Raw genomic sequence first — 16,643 nt, 5'->3', positions numbered from 1 at the left:
CCTCACTGGAAACGTGTCCGACTTACTGCCGGCAATGCGGACCAAGCTCTGACACTGATCGTACAGGGAGCGAACAGCCACAATCAGACAGTCCGATACCCCATACTCTCTGAGCACTCCCCACAGGACTTCCCGAGGGACACGGTCGAATGCCTTCTCCAAGTCCACAAAGCACATGTCGACTGGTTGGGCAAACTCCCATGCACCCTCAAGGACCCTGCCGAGAGTATAGAGCTGGTCCACAGTTCCACGACCAGGACGAAAACCACACTGTTCCTCCTGAATCCGAGGTTCGACTATCCGGCGTAGCCTCCTCTCCAGTACACCTGAATAGACCTTACCGGGAAGGCTGAGGAGTGTGATCCCACGATAGTTGGAACACACCCTCCGGTTCCCCTTCTTAAAGAGAGGAACCACCACCCCGGTCTGCCAATCCAGAGGTACCGCCCCCGCCTAGAAATTCTGTCCATAAAAGTTATGAACAGAATCGGTGACATAATTCCTCCTCCACCAAAATTTCACACTCGGCACAATGCAGTCGGAAATGTAGCGTTCTCCTGGTCCATCAGATTGCCAGAAGGAAAAGCGGTTGTCAGGTTTAAACATCGATGACATCTATTAAAACAGACAGGAAGCAAAGAATCAAACAGAGACAGAATTCAATTCTGCTCAGCGAGGAGAAAGGTGTACATCTGTACCCTCGTACAGTGTCATTACGCTCGAACAAAAAAAGGTTCACGTCTCCTCCTTTATTTGGATATTCCCTGTTTACATAACAGATGTTTCCAAAGGAATGGGGGGGCATGTAAACAGCCATTGTTTTCGGTCACATTAACACAAAAGAAAAAGATGGTCCTGGATCGAGCTTGGGCAAGTCTTGGATCACAATAGATAAACCCCCTCCCGTCTCCTCCCATCGTACAGAGTGGAACTTTCCAAGCCTTTGGCTTGGTACAACAAAGATAGCTTTTGTCTGCTCACTGGGAAGTTTCCGAAAACGGAAACTTTTGTGATAACTTACACATAATTATTCTAACAGTCCAGAGAAGGCGTCTCCACTGCTCTAGAGTCCAGTGGCGACGTGCTTTACACCACCGCATCCCACACTTTGCATTGGACTCGGTGACGCATGGCTTAGATGCAGCCGCCCGGCCGTGGAAACCCATTCCACGAAGCTCCCTGCGTACTGTACGTGGGCTAATTGGAAGGTCACATGAAGTTTGTAATTGACTGTGCAGAAAGTCTTTGGACTATGCACTTTGACCCCTCTCTGTCAGTTTACCCGGCCTACCGCTTGGTGGCTGAGTTGCTGTTGTTCCCCAAACTCGTCACTTTTCTTATAATAAAGTCGACTTTGGAATATTTCGGAGCGAGGAAATTTCACGACTGGATTTGTCGCACAGGTGGCATCCTGTGACAGTTCCACGCTGGAAATCACTGAGAGCGGCCCATTCTTTCACAAATGTTTGTATAAACAGTCTCCATGCCTAAGTGCTTGATTTATTATACAAGTGATTAGGACACCTGATTTGCATCATTTGGATGGGTGGCCAAATACTTTTGGCAATATACTGTATGTACACTACTATATTATAAATGCTCACAAAGATATTACGTGTACACATATACATTTGTCTTGGCTGTTCTTTTCTTCCGGAAAGTCATCATTTATAAACTATATGAAGATTATTAATACACTTTATAACACTTATATGTTGCATGTTAGACTGAACCTGCAAGTGATGACTGAAGGCACTTTTAGAACCACCGACGTTCCTTCAAGGTGAGCTCTTCTTGTCTTCTGAAACACAAGAAATATATTTAGGTAAAAAAAAAAAAAAAAAGTATATGAATCAATACTAAATCAACTGTGGGGTGTCCGAACTTTTTCCAACGAGGGCCGCGTACTGAAATGTTAAAGGACCATTTTCCAACCCAAAACAATATGTCGATTTTTTTTAAATAGATAAAAAAACATCCTGCATGTCAGTTTTGTGTTATTAGCTTCAACTTTTTCTTTTTAATGACACCTGTTTGCTCTTTTATTACCGCCACCAGCAGGTTATAATTGTTGCTGTTGGTTTGTCTATCAGCTAGTCATTTAGTCAGTCAGTCAGTTAGTTTGTCTATCAGTTAGTCATTTAGTCAGTCAGTCAGTTAGTTTGTCTATCAGTTAGTCAGTCAGTCAATCAGTTAGTTTGTCTATCAGTTAGGCATTTAGTCAGTCAGTCAGTTAGTTTGTCTATCAGTTAGGCATTTAGTCAGTCAGTCAGTTAGTTTGTCTATCAGTTAGGCATTTAGTCAGTCAGTTTGTCTATCAGTTAGTCAGTCAGTCAGATAGTTTGTCTATCAGTTAGTCATTTAGTCAGTCAGTTAGTTTGTCTATCAGTTAGTCATTTAGTCAGTCCGTCAGTTTGTCTATCAGTTAGTCATTTAGTCAATCAGTTAGTTTGTCTATCAGTTAGTCATTTAGTCAGTCAGTCAGTTAGTTTGTCTATCAGTTAGGCATTTAGTCAGTCAGTCAGTTAGTCAGTCAGTCAATCAGTTTGTTTGTCTATCAGTTAGTCATTTAGTCAGTCAGTCAGATAGTTTGTCTATCAGTTAGGCATTTAGTCAGTCAGTCAGTTTGTCTATCAGTTAGTCATTTAGTCAGTCAGTCAGTTTGTCTATCAGTTAGTCAGTCAGTCAATCAGTTAGTTTGTCTATCAGTTAGTCATTTAGTCAGTCAGTTAGTTTGTCTATCAGTTAGGCATTTAGTCAGTCAGTCAGTTTGTCTATCAGTTAGTCAGTCAGTCAATCAGTTAGTTTGTCTATCAGTTAGTCATTTAGTCAGTCAGTCAGTTTGTCTATCAGTTAGTCATTTAGTCAGTTAGTTTGTCTATCAGTTAGGCATTTAGTCAGTCAGTTTGTCTATCAGTTAGTCAGTCAGTCAGATAGTTTGTCTATCAGTTAGTCATTTAGTCAGTCAGTTAGTTTGTCTATCAGTTAGTCATTTAGTCAGTCCGTCAGTTTGTCTATCAGTTAGTCATTTAGTCAGTCAGTCAGTTAGTTTGTCTATCAGTTAGGCATTTAGTCAGTCAGTCAGTTAGTCAGTCAGTCAATCAGTTTGTTTGTCTATCAGTTAGTCATTTAGTCAGTCAGTCAGATAGTTTGTCTATCAGTTAGGCATTTAGTCAGTCAGTCAGTTTGTCTATCAGTTAGTCATTTAGTCAGTCAGTCAGTTTGTCTATCAGTTAGTCAGTCAGTCAATCAGTTAGTTTGTCTATCAGTTAGTCATTTAGTCAGTCAGTTAGTTTGTCTATCAGTTAGGCATTTAGTCAGTCAGTCAGTTTGTCTATCAGTTAGTCAGTCAGTCAATCAGTTAGTTTGTCTATCAGTTAGTCATTTAGTCAGTCAGTCAGTTTGTCTATCAGTTAGTCATTTAGTCAGTTAGTTTGTCTATCAGTTAGGCATTTAGTCAGTCAGTTTGTCTATCAGTTAGTCAGTCAGTCAGATAGTTTGTCTATCAGTTAGTCATTTAGTCAGTCAGTTAGTTTGTCTATCAGTTAGTCATTTAGTCAGTCCGTCAGTTTGTCTATCAGTTAGGCATTTAGTCAGTCAGTCAGTTAGTTTGTCTATCAGTTAGTCAGTCAGATAGTTTGTCTATCAGTTAGTCAGTCAGTTAGTCAGTCAGACAGATAGTTTGTCTATCAGTTAGTCATTTAGTCAGTCAGTTAGGCAGTCTATCAGTTAGTCAGTCAGTTAGTTTGTCTATCAGTTAGGCATTTAGTCAGTCAGTCAGTTTGTCTATCAGTTAGTCAGTCAGTCAATCAGTTAGTTTGTCTATCAGTTAGTCATTTAGTCAGTCAGTCAGTTTGTCTATCAGTTAGTCATTTAGTCAGTCAGTCAGTTAGTTTGTCTATCAGTTAGGCATTTAGTCAGTCAGTTTGTCTATCAGTTAGTCAGTCAGTCAGATAGTTTGTCTATCAGTTAGTCATTTAGTCAGTCAGTCATTTAGTCAGTCAGTTAGTCAGTCAGTTAGTTTGTCTATCAGTTAGTCATTTAGTCAGTCAGTTAGTCATTTAGTCAGTCAGTCATTTAGTCAGTCAGTTAGTTTGTCTATCAGTTAGTCAGTTAGTCAGTCAGTTAGTTTGTCTATCAGTTAGTCATTTAGTCAGTCATTTAGTCAGTCAGTTAGTTTGTTAGCAACCTAAATAAATAAAATTATGGGTGGATTTTAATGAAACATTTAGGAGAAAAATGAGATAGTTTAGTTTATTAAGGATCCCCATTAGTCTACACCCCAGTGGAGACTATTCTTCCTGGGGTCCAGGCCAAAAAAACATCACACAATCACAAACACAAAAGATTACGATGCAGTACAACATGATCAATAATAAAATGTTGTAAAACCAAAAAAACAATAACTTTGAGTTTACATAATAATGTTCACACCAAAGATAAAAAAGAGCAATATAAATATATATATATATTTTTGCAAAAATAAAACAAAGAACCAATGGCCTATAATATACACATTAGTGTACCAAAGACAAACAATAAGTGACGAAAAAGTACCATCCATCCATTTTCATCCGATAATCAATAAAATAGTCAATCAATCAAACCAGTCATGACATTAGGTACAATCTAAAATAATCTCTTTCCACAATACTTCTCCTCTTAGTCTATTCCTAAAACCCACTATGCTGGTGATTGATAGCAGATATTGTGGAAGTGGATTCCAGTAAGTGATTGTCCTATACATGACATCCATCCATCCATTTTTTTACATAACAGTCTTTTTCAAAACATCACTTTAGGGTTTAAGACGGGTGAGAGCACCTCTTAGGGCTAGCCTGGTACCATAGTTGTGACTGTCACTGGCCTGGTACCATAGTTGTGACTGTCACTAGCCTGGTACCATAGTTGTGACTGTCACTAGCCTGGTACCATAGTTGTGACTGTCACTAGCCTGGTGCCATAGTTGTGACTGTCACTAGCCTGGTGCCATAGTTGTGACTGTCACTAGCCTGGTGCCATAGTTGTGACTGTCACTAGCCTGGTACCATAGTTGTGACTGTCACTAGCCTGGTGCCATAGTTGTGACTGTCACTAGCCTGGTACCATAGTTGTGACTGTCACTAGCCTGGTACCATAGTTGTGACTGTCACTAGCCTGGTACCATAGTTGGGACTGCCACTGGCGTGGTACCATAGTTGTGACTGTCACTAGCCTGGTACCATAGTTGTGACTGTCACTAGCCTGGTACCATAGTTGTGACTGTCACTGGCCTGGTACCATAGTTGTGACTGTCACTAGCCTGGTACCATAGTTGTGACTGTCACTGGCCTGGTACCATAGTTGTGACTGTCACTGGCCTGGTACCATAGTTGTGACTGTCACTAGCCTGGTACCATAGTTGTGACTGTCACTAGCATGCAACCATAGTTGTGACTGTCACTGGCCTGGTACCATAGTTGTGACTGTCACTAGCCTGGTACCATAGTTGTGACTGTCACTAGCCTGGTACCATAGTTGTGACTGTCACTAGCCTGGTACCATAGTTGTGACTGTCACTAGCCTGGTACCATAGTTGTGACTGTCACTAGCCTGGTACCATAGTTGGGACTGCCACTGGCCTGGTACCATAGTTGTGACTGTCACTAGCCTGGTACCATAGTTGTGACTGTCACTAGCCTGGTACCATAGTTGTGACTGTCACTAGCCTGGTACCATAGTTGTGACTGTCACTAGCATGCAACCATAGTTGTGACTGTCACTGGCCTGGTACCATAGTTGTGACTGTCACTGGCCTGGTACCATAGTTGTGACTGTCACTAGCCTGGTACCATAGTTGTGACTGTCACTAGCCTGGTACCATAGTTGTGACTGTCACTAGCCTGGTACCATAGTTGTGACTGTCACTAGCCTGGTACCATAGTTGTGACTGTCACTAGCCTGGTACCATAGTTGTGACTGTCACTAGCCTGGTGCCATAGTTGTGACTGTCACTAGCCTGGTGCCATAGTTGTGACTGTCACTAGCCTGGTGCCATAGTTGTGACTGTCACTAGCCTGGTACCATAGTTGTGACCGTCACTAGCCTGGTGCCATAGTTGTGACCGTCACTAGCCTGGTGCCATAGTTGTGACCGTCACTAGCCTGGTACCATAGTTGTGACTGTCACTAGCCTGGTACCATAGTTGTGACTGTCACTAGCCTGGTACCATAGTTGTGACTGTCACTAGCCTGGTACCATAGTTGTGACTGTCACTGGCCTGGTAATTTCAACCCTGCACTGTGCATTCCTCCATCACATGTGCAGATAATTCCCAGCATGCTACACACTACAGCAGGGCTATTGAGGCCACACTAGTATTTGAGCCCAAGGACTTCATCCAGTCAGTAGTAAAACAGGCTAGAGTCATGGAGTACCTATGTGAGACTTAAAGGGGAAAACATGTATTTAATCGTTGACAATCATTATAAGACACATGTTTCATAACTTCCGGAAGCAAACGTGTGTGTGAGCCATGATGACTTTTAATACATGAGTGTATGAAGGGCATTCTTACTCAACAGCCTTACATGTCACACTAAGGGCGGCAGTATAAACAACGCCAACACTGTCATAAACATGTGCCATATTATGAAACCACACTAAACAACAATGACAAACACATTTCAGGAGAATAATTGCACCGTAACACAACATGAACACAACGGAACAAATACTACCATCAGATTGATTAACGTGGACCCCCGACTTAAACAAGTTGAACAACTTATTGGGGGTGTTACCATTTAGTGGTCAATTGTGCGGAATATGTACTGTACTGTGCAATCTACTAATAAAAGTCTCAATCAATCAATCAATACCCAGAATTCCCTGCAGTAGCAACTCTTCCAGGGACGCTACACTATTTTATTTGGTACCGTATTTTCCGCACTATTAGCCGCACCTAAAAACCACAAATTTACTCAAAAGCTGACAGTGCGGCTTATAACCCGGTGCGCTTTATATATGGATTAATATTAAGATTCATTTTCATAAAGTTTCGGTCTCGCAACTACGGTAAACAGCCGCCATCTTTTTTCCCCGTAGAAGAGGAAGTGCTTCTGCTTCTACGCAAGCAACCGCCAAGGTAAGCACCCGCCCCCATAGAACAGGAAGCGCTTCTTCTTCTACTGTAAGCAACCACCCACCCGCCCGCGTAGAAGAAGAAGAAGCGCGGATATTACGTTTCATTTCCTTTGTGTGTTTACATCTGTAAAGACCACAAAATGGCTCCTACTAAGCGACAGGTTTCCAAGACGCAATCTCTCCATCCGCACACGGACTACTATTTCACAGCAACTGCCTAAAGACTTTCAAGAAAAGCTGGCTACTTTCCGTGCATATTGTAAAAACAAGATAGCTGAAAAAAAGATCCGGCCAGAGAACATTATCAACATGGACGAGGTTCCACTGACTTTTGATATTCCTGTGAACCGCACTGTGGATACAACGGGAGCACGTACGGTGAATATTCGCACCACAGGGAATGAGAAGTCATCCTTCACTGTGGTTCTAGCTTGCCATGCTAATGGCCAGAAACTTCCACCCATGGTGATATTCAAAAGGAAGACCTTGCCAAAAGAGACCTTTCCAGCCGGCGTCATCATAAAAGCTAACTCGAAGGGATGGATGGATGAAGAAAAGATGAGCGAGTGGTTAAGGTAAGTTTACGCGAAGAGGCCGGGTGGCTTTTTTCACGCAGCTCCGTCCATGTTGATATACGACTCCATGCGCGCCCACATCACGCTGGTTTTTAATATATTATTAAAGTTTGACTGACCTATCTGACTGTTTTTTTGACATTCCTTTAGCGCAGTTAGATGCGGCTTACAACACGGGGCGGCTTATAGGTGGACAAAGTTTTGAAATATGCCGTTCATTGAAGGCGCGGCTTATAACCCAGGGCGCCTTATGGTGCGGAAAATACGGTACATTGTGTGGTGATAAGTGTGACCAGTAGATGGCAGTCAAACATAAGAGATAAGTCTCAAGTAAACAACACCAACATTTTAAAATGTTCCATTGAAAATATAGAACATTACACACGGCGCTCAAAAAATCCATCAAAATGTAGATAATGTAGATGTAATATAAAGTACTGTATTTTTCGGAGTATAAGTCGCACCTGCCGAAAATGCATGATAAAGAAGGAAAAAAAACATATATAAGTCGCATTTTTTGGGGAAATGTATTTGATAAAAGCCAACAGCAAGAATAGACATTTGAAAGGCAATTTAAAATAAATGAAGAATAGTGAACAACAGGCTGAATAAGTGTACGTTATATGAGGCATAAATAACCAACTGGTATGTTAACGTAACATATTATGGTAAGAGTCATTCAAATAACTATAACATATAGAACATGCTATACGTTTACCAAACAATCTGTCACTCCTAATCGATAAATCCCATGAAATCTTATACGTCTAGTCTCTTACGTGAATGAGATCAATAATATTATAATGTGTTAATCATTTCACGCATAAGTCGCTCCTGAGTATAAGTCGCACCGCCGGCCAAACTATGAAAAAAAACTGCGACTTATAGTCCGAAAAATACGGTCGTGTAAAGTTCTTACTTATATTTGTCAGTAAACTCGCCATGAAAGCACTAAAACATACCGGTGTAGTGAGTTTACATTATTCACCCAAGGAATTTTAGTTATTAGAGAGTTCCGGTCGGACGGTTTTTCACGGGACACATTTTAGGTGTGGTTGTTGTTTCCGGATGAGGAGATGCTGCTCCGTTATTGATTGAAGTAAAGTGTGAATGTCATTAAAACAGTTAGCCCCATCTTTTGACACTTCTTCCACCCCCGTCCTTGCACGCTACACCGCTACAACAAAGATGACGGGGAGAAGACGCTGTCCAAGTGGAGGCACGTAAATAAGACAAAACGGCGCATCCGGAAGAGACTGTCAGAAAGCGACTTGAAGATGATGTGTAAAACATCATCTATGCAACATTTTGAGCAAAGAACCACCATTACATGTTATGTAGACCACAAGGAAGTCTTTTACATTTAGAAAAAAATAGTAATAATATGACTCCTTTAATGCGCCTTATAATCCAGTGCGCCTTTTGTATGAAAAAAGATTAAAAAAAAGACCATTCATTGGCCTTATACAGGTAAAAGCCAGTAAATTAGAATATTTTGAAAAACTTGATTTATTTCAGTAATTGCATTCAAAAGGTGTAACTTGTACATTATATTTATTCATTGCACACAGACTGATGCATTCAAATGTTTATTTCATTTAATTTTGATGATTTGAAGTGGCAACAAATGAAAATCCAAAATTCCGTGTGTCACAAAATTAGAATATTACTTAAGGCTAATACAAAAAAGGGATTTTTAGAAATGTTGGCCAACTGAAAAGTATGAAAATGAAAAATATGAGCATGTACAATACTCAATACTTGGTTGGAGCTCCTTTTGCCTCAATTACTGCGTTAATGCGGCGTGGTATGGAGTCGATGAGTTTCTGGCACTGCTCAGGTGTTATGAGAGCCCAGGTTGCTCTGATAGTGGCCTTCAACTCTTCTGCGTTTTTGGGTCTGGCATTCTGCATCTTCCTTTTCACAATACCCCACAGATTTTCTATGGGGCTAAGGTCAGGGGAGTTGGCGGGCCAATTTAGAACAGAAATACCATGGTCCGTAAACCAGGCACGGGTAGATTTTGCGCTGTGTGCAGGCGCCAAGTCCTGTTGGAACTTGAAATCTCCATCTCCATAGAGCAGGTCAGCAGCAGGAAGCATGAAGTGCTCTAAAACTTGCTGGTAGACGGCTGCGTTGACCCTGGATCTCAGGAAACAGAGTGGACCGACACCAGCAGATGACATGGCACCCCAAACCATCACCCAACCAATCAAATTTTGCATTTCCTTTGGAAATCGAGGTCCCAGAGTCTGGAGGAAGACAGGAGAGGCACAGGATCCACGTTGCCTGAAGTCTAGTGTAAAGTTTCCACCATCAGTGATGGTTTGGGGTGCCATGTCATCTGCTGGTGTCGGTCCACTCTGTTTCCTGAGATCCAGGGTCAACGCAGCCGTCTACCAGCAAGTTTTAGAGCACTTCATGCTTCCTGCTGCTGACCTGCTCTATGGAGATGGAGATTTCAAGTTCCAACAGGACTTGGCGCCTGCACACAGCGCAAAATCTACCCGTGCCTGGTTTACGGACCATGGTATTTCTGTTCTAAATTGGCCCGCCAACTCCCCTGACCTTAGCCCCATAGAAAATCTGTGGGGTATTGTGAAAAGGAAGATGCAGAATGCCAGACCCAAAAACGCAGAAGAGTTGAAGGCCACTATCAGAGCAACCTGGGCTCTCATAACACCTGAGCAGTGCCAGAAACTCATCGACTCCATGCCACGCCGCATTAACGCAGTAATTGAGGCAAAAGGAGCTCCAACCAAGTATTGAGTATTGTACATGCTCATATTTTTCATTTTCATACTTTTCAGTTGGCCAACATTTCTAAAAATCCCTTTTTTGTATTAGCCTTAAGTAATATTCTAATTTTGTGACACACGGAATTTTGGATTTTCATTTGTTGCCACTTCAAATCATCAAAATTAAATGAAATAAACATTTGAATGCATCAGTCTGTGTGCAATGAATAAATATAATGTACAAGTTACACCTTTTGAATGCAATTACTGAAATAAATCAAGTTTTTCAAAATATTCAAATTTACTGGCTTTTACCTGTAATCCGGTGCGCCCTATGGTCCGGAAAATAGGGTACTTCGGGCATCTTTAATACGAGTGTGAGTGAAATGGTAGTTGGCTTCTCACCTCCACGTGGGAGTGCAGGCAGTCGTCTCCTCCGCTGTCTGGACGAGTTCAGGGTGAGAGGCTGGAAAAAGACAACGCCGTCTGGTGTGAGGGCCATGACATCATTTTTGGTGGGCCGCATCGCGGGTGTGTGTGAACGACAACACGCTACCATGACTGGGACCGTCGCGGTCTTGGCGACGCGAGACTGCGGGTCCACATTGAGACCGGCGCTCCTCAGGGCGGCGATCCTCGCGGAGATGTCGCTGATCTGCAACAATACGCAGAAATGTATCGATTTGGACATTTACAAGCCTGATTGGTTTTATTCTGAAATGTGCAGAATTATTAAGACCATGTAATGTGCAAATAATTTAAATTGGTATACAGAAACACCGCCCTCTCGCCCATTTATGAACATGAACCTGCATATAAATGAACATAAAAATATGGTTGTAGATGACTACAATGCATCCCACCCAACATATTCTGTATTCTTAAAGGGCTAAACTCTAATGCTGACAACATTGGCACTTATTAATGAGGGGCCATTAGGGACATTATTCAGAATGACCTCTTACATACACTACTGAAATGCTCTCACATAAACAACTGAAATTGTATAAGAGTGTTCCAGTTGTGTGTATAAGAGTTTTTCAGTAGGGTGTGTGTGAGAAAAAGATTTCAGTTGTTTATATGAGAGCATTTCAGTAGTGTGTATAAGAGTGTTTCAGTAGTGTGTATAAGAATGTTTCAGTAGTGTATAAGAGTGTTTCAGTAGTGTGTGTGTGTGTGAGAAAAACATTTCAGTTGTTTATGTGAGAGCATTTCAGTAGTGTGTGTGAGAGAAAAGCATTTCAGTTGTTTATGTGAGAGCATTTCAGTAGTGTGTGTGAGAGAAAAGCATTTCAGTTGTTTATGTGAGAGCATTTCAGTAGTGTGTATAAGAGTGGTTCAGTAGTGTGTGTGCATAAGAGTGTTTCAGTAGTGTGTGTGTGAGAAAAACATTTCAGTTGTTTATGTGAGAGCATTTCAGTAGTGTGTATAAAAGTGTTTCAGTAGTGTGTATAAGAGTGTTTCAGTAGTGTGTGAGAAAAAGATTTCAGTTATTTATGTGAGAGCATTTCAGTAGTGTGTATAAGAGTGTTTCAGTAGTGTGTATAAGAGTGTTTCAGTAGTTTGTGTGTGTGTGAGAAAAACATTTCAGTTGTTTATGTAAGAGCATTTCAGTAGTGTGTATAAGAGTGTTTTAGTAGTGTGTATAAGAATGTTTCAGTAGTGTGTGTGTGAGAGAAAAGCATTTCAGTTGTTTATGTGAGAGCATTTCAGTAGTGTGTTTAAGAGTGTTTCAGTAGTGTGTATAAGAGTGTTTCAGTAGTGTGTGTGTGTGTGTGTGTGTGTGTGTGTGTGTGTGTGTGTGTGTGTGTGTGTGTGTGTGTGTGTGTGTGTGTGTGTGTGAGAGAGAGAAAAATGTCAGTTGTTTTATGTGTGAGCATTTCAGTAGTGTGTTGAAGAGTGTTTCAGTAGTGTGTATAAGAGTGTTTCAGTAGTGTGTGTGGGTGAAAAAGATTTCAGTTGTTTATGTGAGAGCATTTCAGTAGTGTGTACAAAAGTGTTTCAGTAGGGTATAAGAGTGTTCTAGTAGTCTGTGTGTGAGAAAAAGATTTCAGTTGTTTATGTGAGAGCATTTCAGTAGTGTGTATAAGAGTGTTTCAGTAGTGTGTATAAGAGTGGTTCAGTAGTGTGTGTGTGAGAAAAACATTTCAGTTGTTTTATGTGAGAGCATTTCAGTAGTGTGTATAAGAGTGTTTCAGTAGTGTCTATAAGAGTTTTTCAGTAGTGTGTATAAGAATGTTTCAGTAGTGTATAAGAGTGTTTCAGTAGTGTGTGTGTGAGAGAAAAGCATTTCAGTTGTTTATGTGAGAGCATTTCAGTAGTGTGTATAAGAGTGTTTCAGTAGTGTGTGTGTGTGTGTGTGTGTGTGTGTGTGTGTGTGTGTGTGTGTGTGTGTGTGTGTGTGTGTGTGTGTGTGTGTGTGTGTGTGAGAGAAAAACATTTCAGTTGTTTATGTGAGAGCATTTCAGTAGTGTATAAGAGTGTTTCAGTAGTGTGTATAAGAGTGTTTCAGTAGTGTGTGTGAGAAAAAGATTTCAGTTGTTTATGTGAGAGCATTTCAGTAGTGTGCATAAGAGTGTTTCAGTAGTGTGTGTGAGAAAAATATTTCAGTTGTTTATGTGAGAGCATTTCAGTAGTGTGTATAAGAGTGTTTCAGTAGTTTGTGTGTGTGTGAGAAAAACATTTCAGTTGTTTATGTAAGAGCATTTCAGTAGTGTGTATAAGAGTGTTTTAGTCGTGTGTATAAGAATGTTTCAGTAGTCTGTGTGTGAGAGAAAAGCATTTCAGTTGTTTATGTGAGAGCATTTCAGTAGTGTGTTTAAGAGTGTTTCAGTAGTGTGTATAAGAGTGTTTCAGTAGTGTGTGTGGGTGAAAAAGATTTCAGTTGTTTATGTGAGAGCATTTCAGTAGTGTGTATAAAAGTGTTTCAGTAGTGTATAAGAGTGTTCTAGTAGTGTGTGTGTGAGAAAAAGATTTCAGTTGTTTATGTGAGAGCATTTCAGTAGTGTGTTTAAGAGTGTTTCAGTAGTGTGTGTGTGTGTGTGTGTGTGTGTGTGTGTGTGTGTGTGTGTGTGTGTGTGTGTGTGTGTGTGTGAGAGAGAAAAAAATGTCAGTTGTTTTATGTGTGAGCATTTCAGTAGTGTGTTGAAGAGTGTTTCAGTAGTGTGTATAAGAGTGTTTCAGTAGTGTGTGTGGGTGAAAAAGATTTCAGTTGTTTATGTGAGAGCATTTCAGTAGTGTGTATAAAAGTGTTTCAGTAGTGTATAAGAGTGTTCTAGTAGTGTGTGTGTGAGAAAAAGATTTCACTTGTTTATGTGAGAGCATTTCAGTAGTGTGTATAAGAGTGTTTCAGTAGTGTGTATAAGAGTGGTTCAGTAGTGTGCATAAGAGTGTTTCAGTAGTGTGTGTGTGAGAAAAACATTTCAGTTGTTTTATGTGAGAGCATTTCAGTAGTGTGCATAAGAGTGTTTCAGTAGTGTGTATAAGAGTTTTTCAGTAGTGTGTGAGAGAAAAGCATTTCAGTTGTTTATGTGAGAGCATTTCAGTAGTGTGTATAAGAGTGTTTCAGTAGTGTATAAGAGTTTTTCAGTAGTGTGTGTGAGAGAAAAGCATTTCAGTTGTTTATGTGAGAGCATTTCAGTAGTGTGTATAAGAGTGTTTTAGTAGTGTGTATAAGAATGTTTCAGTAGTGTGTGTGAGAGAAAAGCATTTCAGTTGTTTATGTGAGAGCATTTCAGTAGTGTGTTTAAGAGTGTTTCAGTAGTGTGTATAAGAGTGTTTCAGTAGTGTGTGTGTGTGTGTGTGTGTGTGTGTGTGTGTGTGAGAGAAAAAAAATGTCAGTTGTTTTATGTGTGAGCATTTCAGTAGTGTGTTGAAGAGTGTTTCAGTAGTGTGTATAAGAGTGTTTCAGTAGTGTGTGTGGGTGAAAAAGATTTCAGTTGTTTATATGAGAGCATTTCAGTAGTGTGTATAAAAGTGTTTCAGTAGTGTATAAGAGTGTTCTAGTAGTGTGTGTGTGAGAAAAAGATTTCAGTTGTTTATGTGAGAGCATTTCAGTAGTGTGTATAAGAGTGTTTCAGTAGTGTGTATAAGAGTGTTTCAGTAGTGTGTGTGTGAGAAAAACATTTCAGTTGTTTTATGTGAGAGCATTTCAGTAGTGTGTATAAGAGTGTTTCAGTAGTGTGTATAAGAGTTTTTCAGTAGTGTGTGAGAGAAAAGCATTTCAGTTGTTTATGTGAGAGCATTTCAGTAGTGTGTATAACAGTGTTTCAGTAGTGTATAAGAGTTTTTCAGTAGTGTGTGTGAGAGAAAAGCATTTCAGTTGTTAATGTAAGAGCATTTCAGTAGTGTGTATAAGAGTGTTTCAGTAGTGTGTATAAGAGTGTTTCAGTAGTGTGTGAGAAAAAGATTTCAGTTGTTTATGTGAGAGCATTTCAGTAGTGTGTATAAGAGTGTTTCAGTAGTGTGTATAAGAGTGGTTCAGTAGTGTGTGAGAGAAAAGCATTTCAGTTGTTTATGTGAGAGCATTTCAGTAGTGTGTATAAGAGTGTTTCAGTAGTGTATAAGAGTTTTTCAGTAGTGTGTGTGAGAGAAAAGCATTTCAGTTGTTTATGTGAGAGCATTTCAGTAGTGTGTACAAGAGTGTTTCAGTAGTGTGTGTGAGAAAAAGATTTCAGTTGTTTATGTGAGAGCATTTCAGTAGTGTGTATAAGAGTGTTTCAGTAGTGTGTGTGTGTGAGAAAAACATTTCAGTTGTTTATGTGAGAGCATTTCAGTAGTGTGTATAAGAGTGTTTCAGTAGTGTGTGTGTGTGTGTGTGTGTGTGTGTGTGTGTGTGTGTGTGTGTGTGTGTGTGTGTGTGTGTGTGTGTGTGTGTGTGTGTGTGAAAAACATTTCAGTTGTTTATGTGAGAGCATTTCAGTAGTGTGTATAAAAGTGTTTCAGTAGTGTGTGTGAGAAAAAGATTTCAGTTGTTTATGTGAGAGCATTTCAGTAGTGTGTATAAGAGTGTTTCAGTAGTGTGTATAAGAGTGTTTCAGAAAAAAAAAAAAAAAGTGTAGTTCAGCTTTGAAGTAACCATGGACCAGGCTGACAAAAACATGCATTTGAGGTATATTGTGCTGTCAAGTGGACAAATGGATGTAAAACACGTTTCTAAACAGGGAAAGTTAAAGACCCCGTTATTGGCCCACGTCTTTACGTGCTAACCTGTTGCTCGGACTGTTGCACCCGAGCGGCGGCCGACGCCACCTGCTCCTCCAGGGAGGACAGCTCCGTGTCGGACGTGGCGCTGCTGATATCCCTGGCCCGCTCCTCCAGGTCGCTAAGCTCCGCCTCCACCCCGAACACTGACCCGGCTGCCACGTACACCTGCAGACGCTTAATTTAAAAAAAAGAGTAAACCGCCCAAGCCGTGAAAGAAAATGTAACCTACTTTCTCTTCCAGTTGCGAGAAACGCTGGTCTAGTTTCTTGGGGTCAGCATTGGCAGGCAAAGACCAGGTGGAAGGTCTGCGACTCCCCCGACCCTCCACCCCCTGGAGGAGCTCCTCAGTGGCATTGAGCACCTTCAGAACCTCAGTGGAAATACTGCATAGGGACGCTGCTGAGGATTTCTGCCACCACACACACACGCACACACACACACACACACACACACACACACACACACACACACACACACACACACACACACACACACACACACACACACACCAGTTACTAGAAGAATATTCAGAAAGACTTTAGTGTGTCCAAAAAGAAGACGAAGAATGTAGAGAAAGTACACTGCAAAAAGTGAAATCTAAGTAAGATAAAATATGTCAAATAAGGGTGATATTTGCTTATTTTATAATTTTCTCACTAAGCAGATTTTATGTTAGTGTTTTACTTGTTTTAAGTGTTTTGGTCCTAAATGATCTCAGTAAGATATTACAGCTTGTTGCTGAGATTTGATGACCTATATTGAGTAAAACATGCTTGAAACTAGAATATCAAGTGTTGCAAAGCTGTGTCATCAACACAAGAAGAAGAAGAAGAAGAAGGAGAAGGAAAATAAGAAGAATAAAGCAAAGAAGTTAGTTGAACTTAAAAATTGTTGGTACTAAAAATCTTCCTCACATTTCTGATCTCCTTCAGCAGCAGAAACTGTTGCTCTGTGTCTTCTAGTGTTGTGTCTTCTAGTGTTGTGTCTTCTTGTGTTGTGT

The 16,643-nt window shown here is 40.7% G+C and overlaps 1 protein-coding gene across 1 annotated transcript in view; it reads right to left on the bottom strand.

Annotated features, from left to right (window-relative positions):
• Positions 1 to 1,480: 1,480 nt before the first annotated feature.
• Positions 1,481 to 16,643, bottom strand: part of myripa (myosin VIIA and Rab interacting protein a) — a 57,174-nt gene continuing 42,011 nt past the window's right edge. Inside the window, exons 11-15 of the mRNA XM_061979817.1 lie at positions 15,873 to 16,052; positions 15,647 to 15,808; positions 10,995 to 11,093; positions 10,844 to 10,904; positions 1,481 to 1,801 (exon numbers count right to left, since the gene is read on the bottom strand). Of these exons, the coding sequence (XP_061835801.1) occupies positions 1,779 to 1,801; positions 10,844 to 10,904; positions 10,995 to 11,093; positions 15,647 to 15,808; positions 15,873 to 16,052 (525 nt within the window). The 3' untranslated portion in view covers positions 1,481 to 1,778. The remainder of the gene's footprint in view (positions 1,802 to 10,843; positions 10,905 to 10,994; positions 11,094 to 15,646; positions 15,809 to 15,872; positions 16,053 to 16,643) is intronic.

The sequence above is a fragment of the Nerophis lumbriciformis genome, linkage group LG19 (genome assembly GCF_033978685.3).
Source record: "Nerophis lumbriciformis linkage group LG19, RoL_Nlum_v2.1, whole genome shotgun sequence".
Taxonomy (NCBI): domain Eukaryota; kingdom Metazoa; phylum Chordata; class Actinopteri; order Syngnathiformes; family Syngnathidae; genus Nerophis; species Nerophis lumbriciformis.
This window is presented reverse-complemented; position numbering and strand designations above follow the sequence as displayed.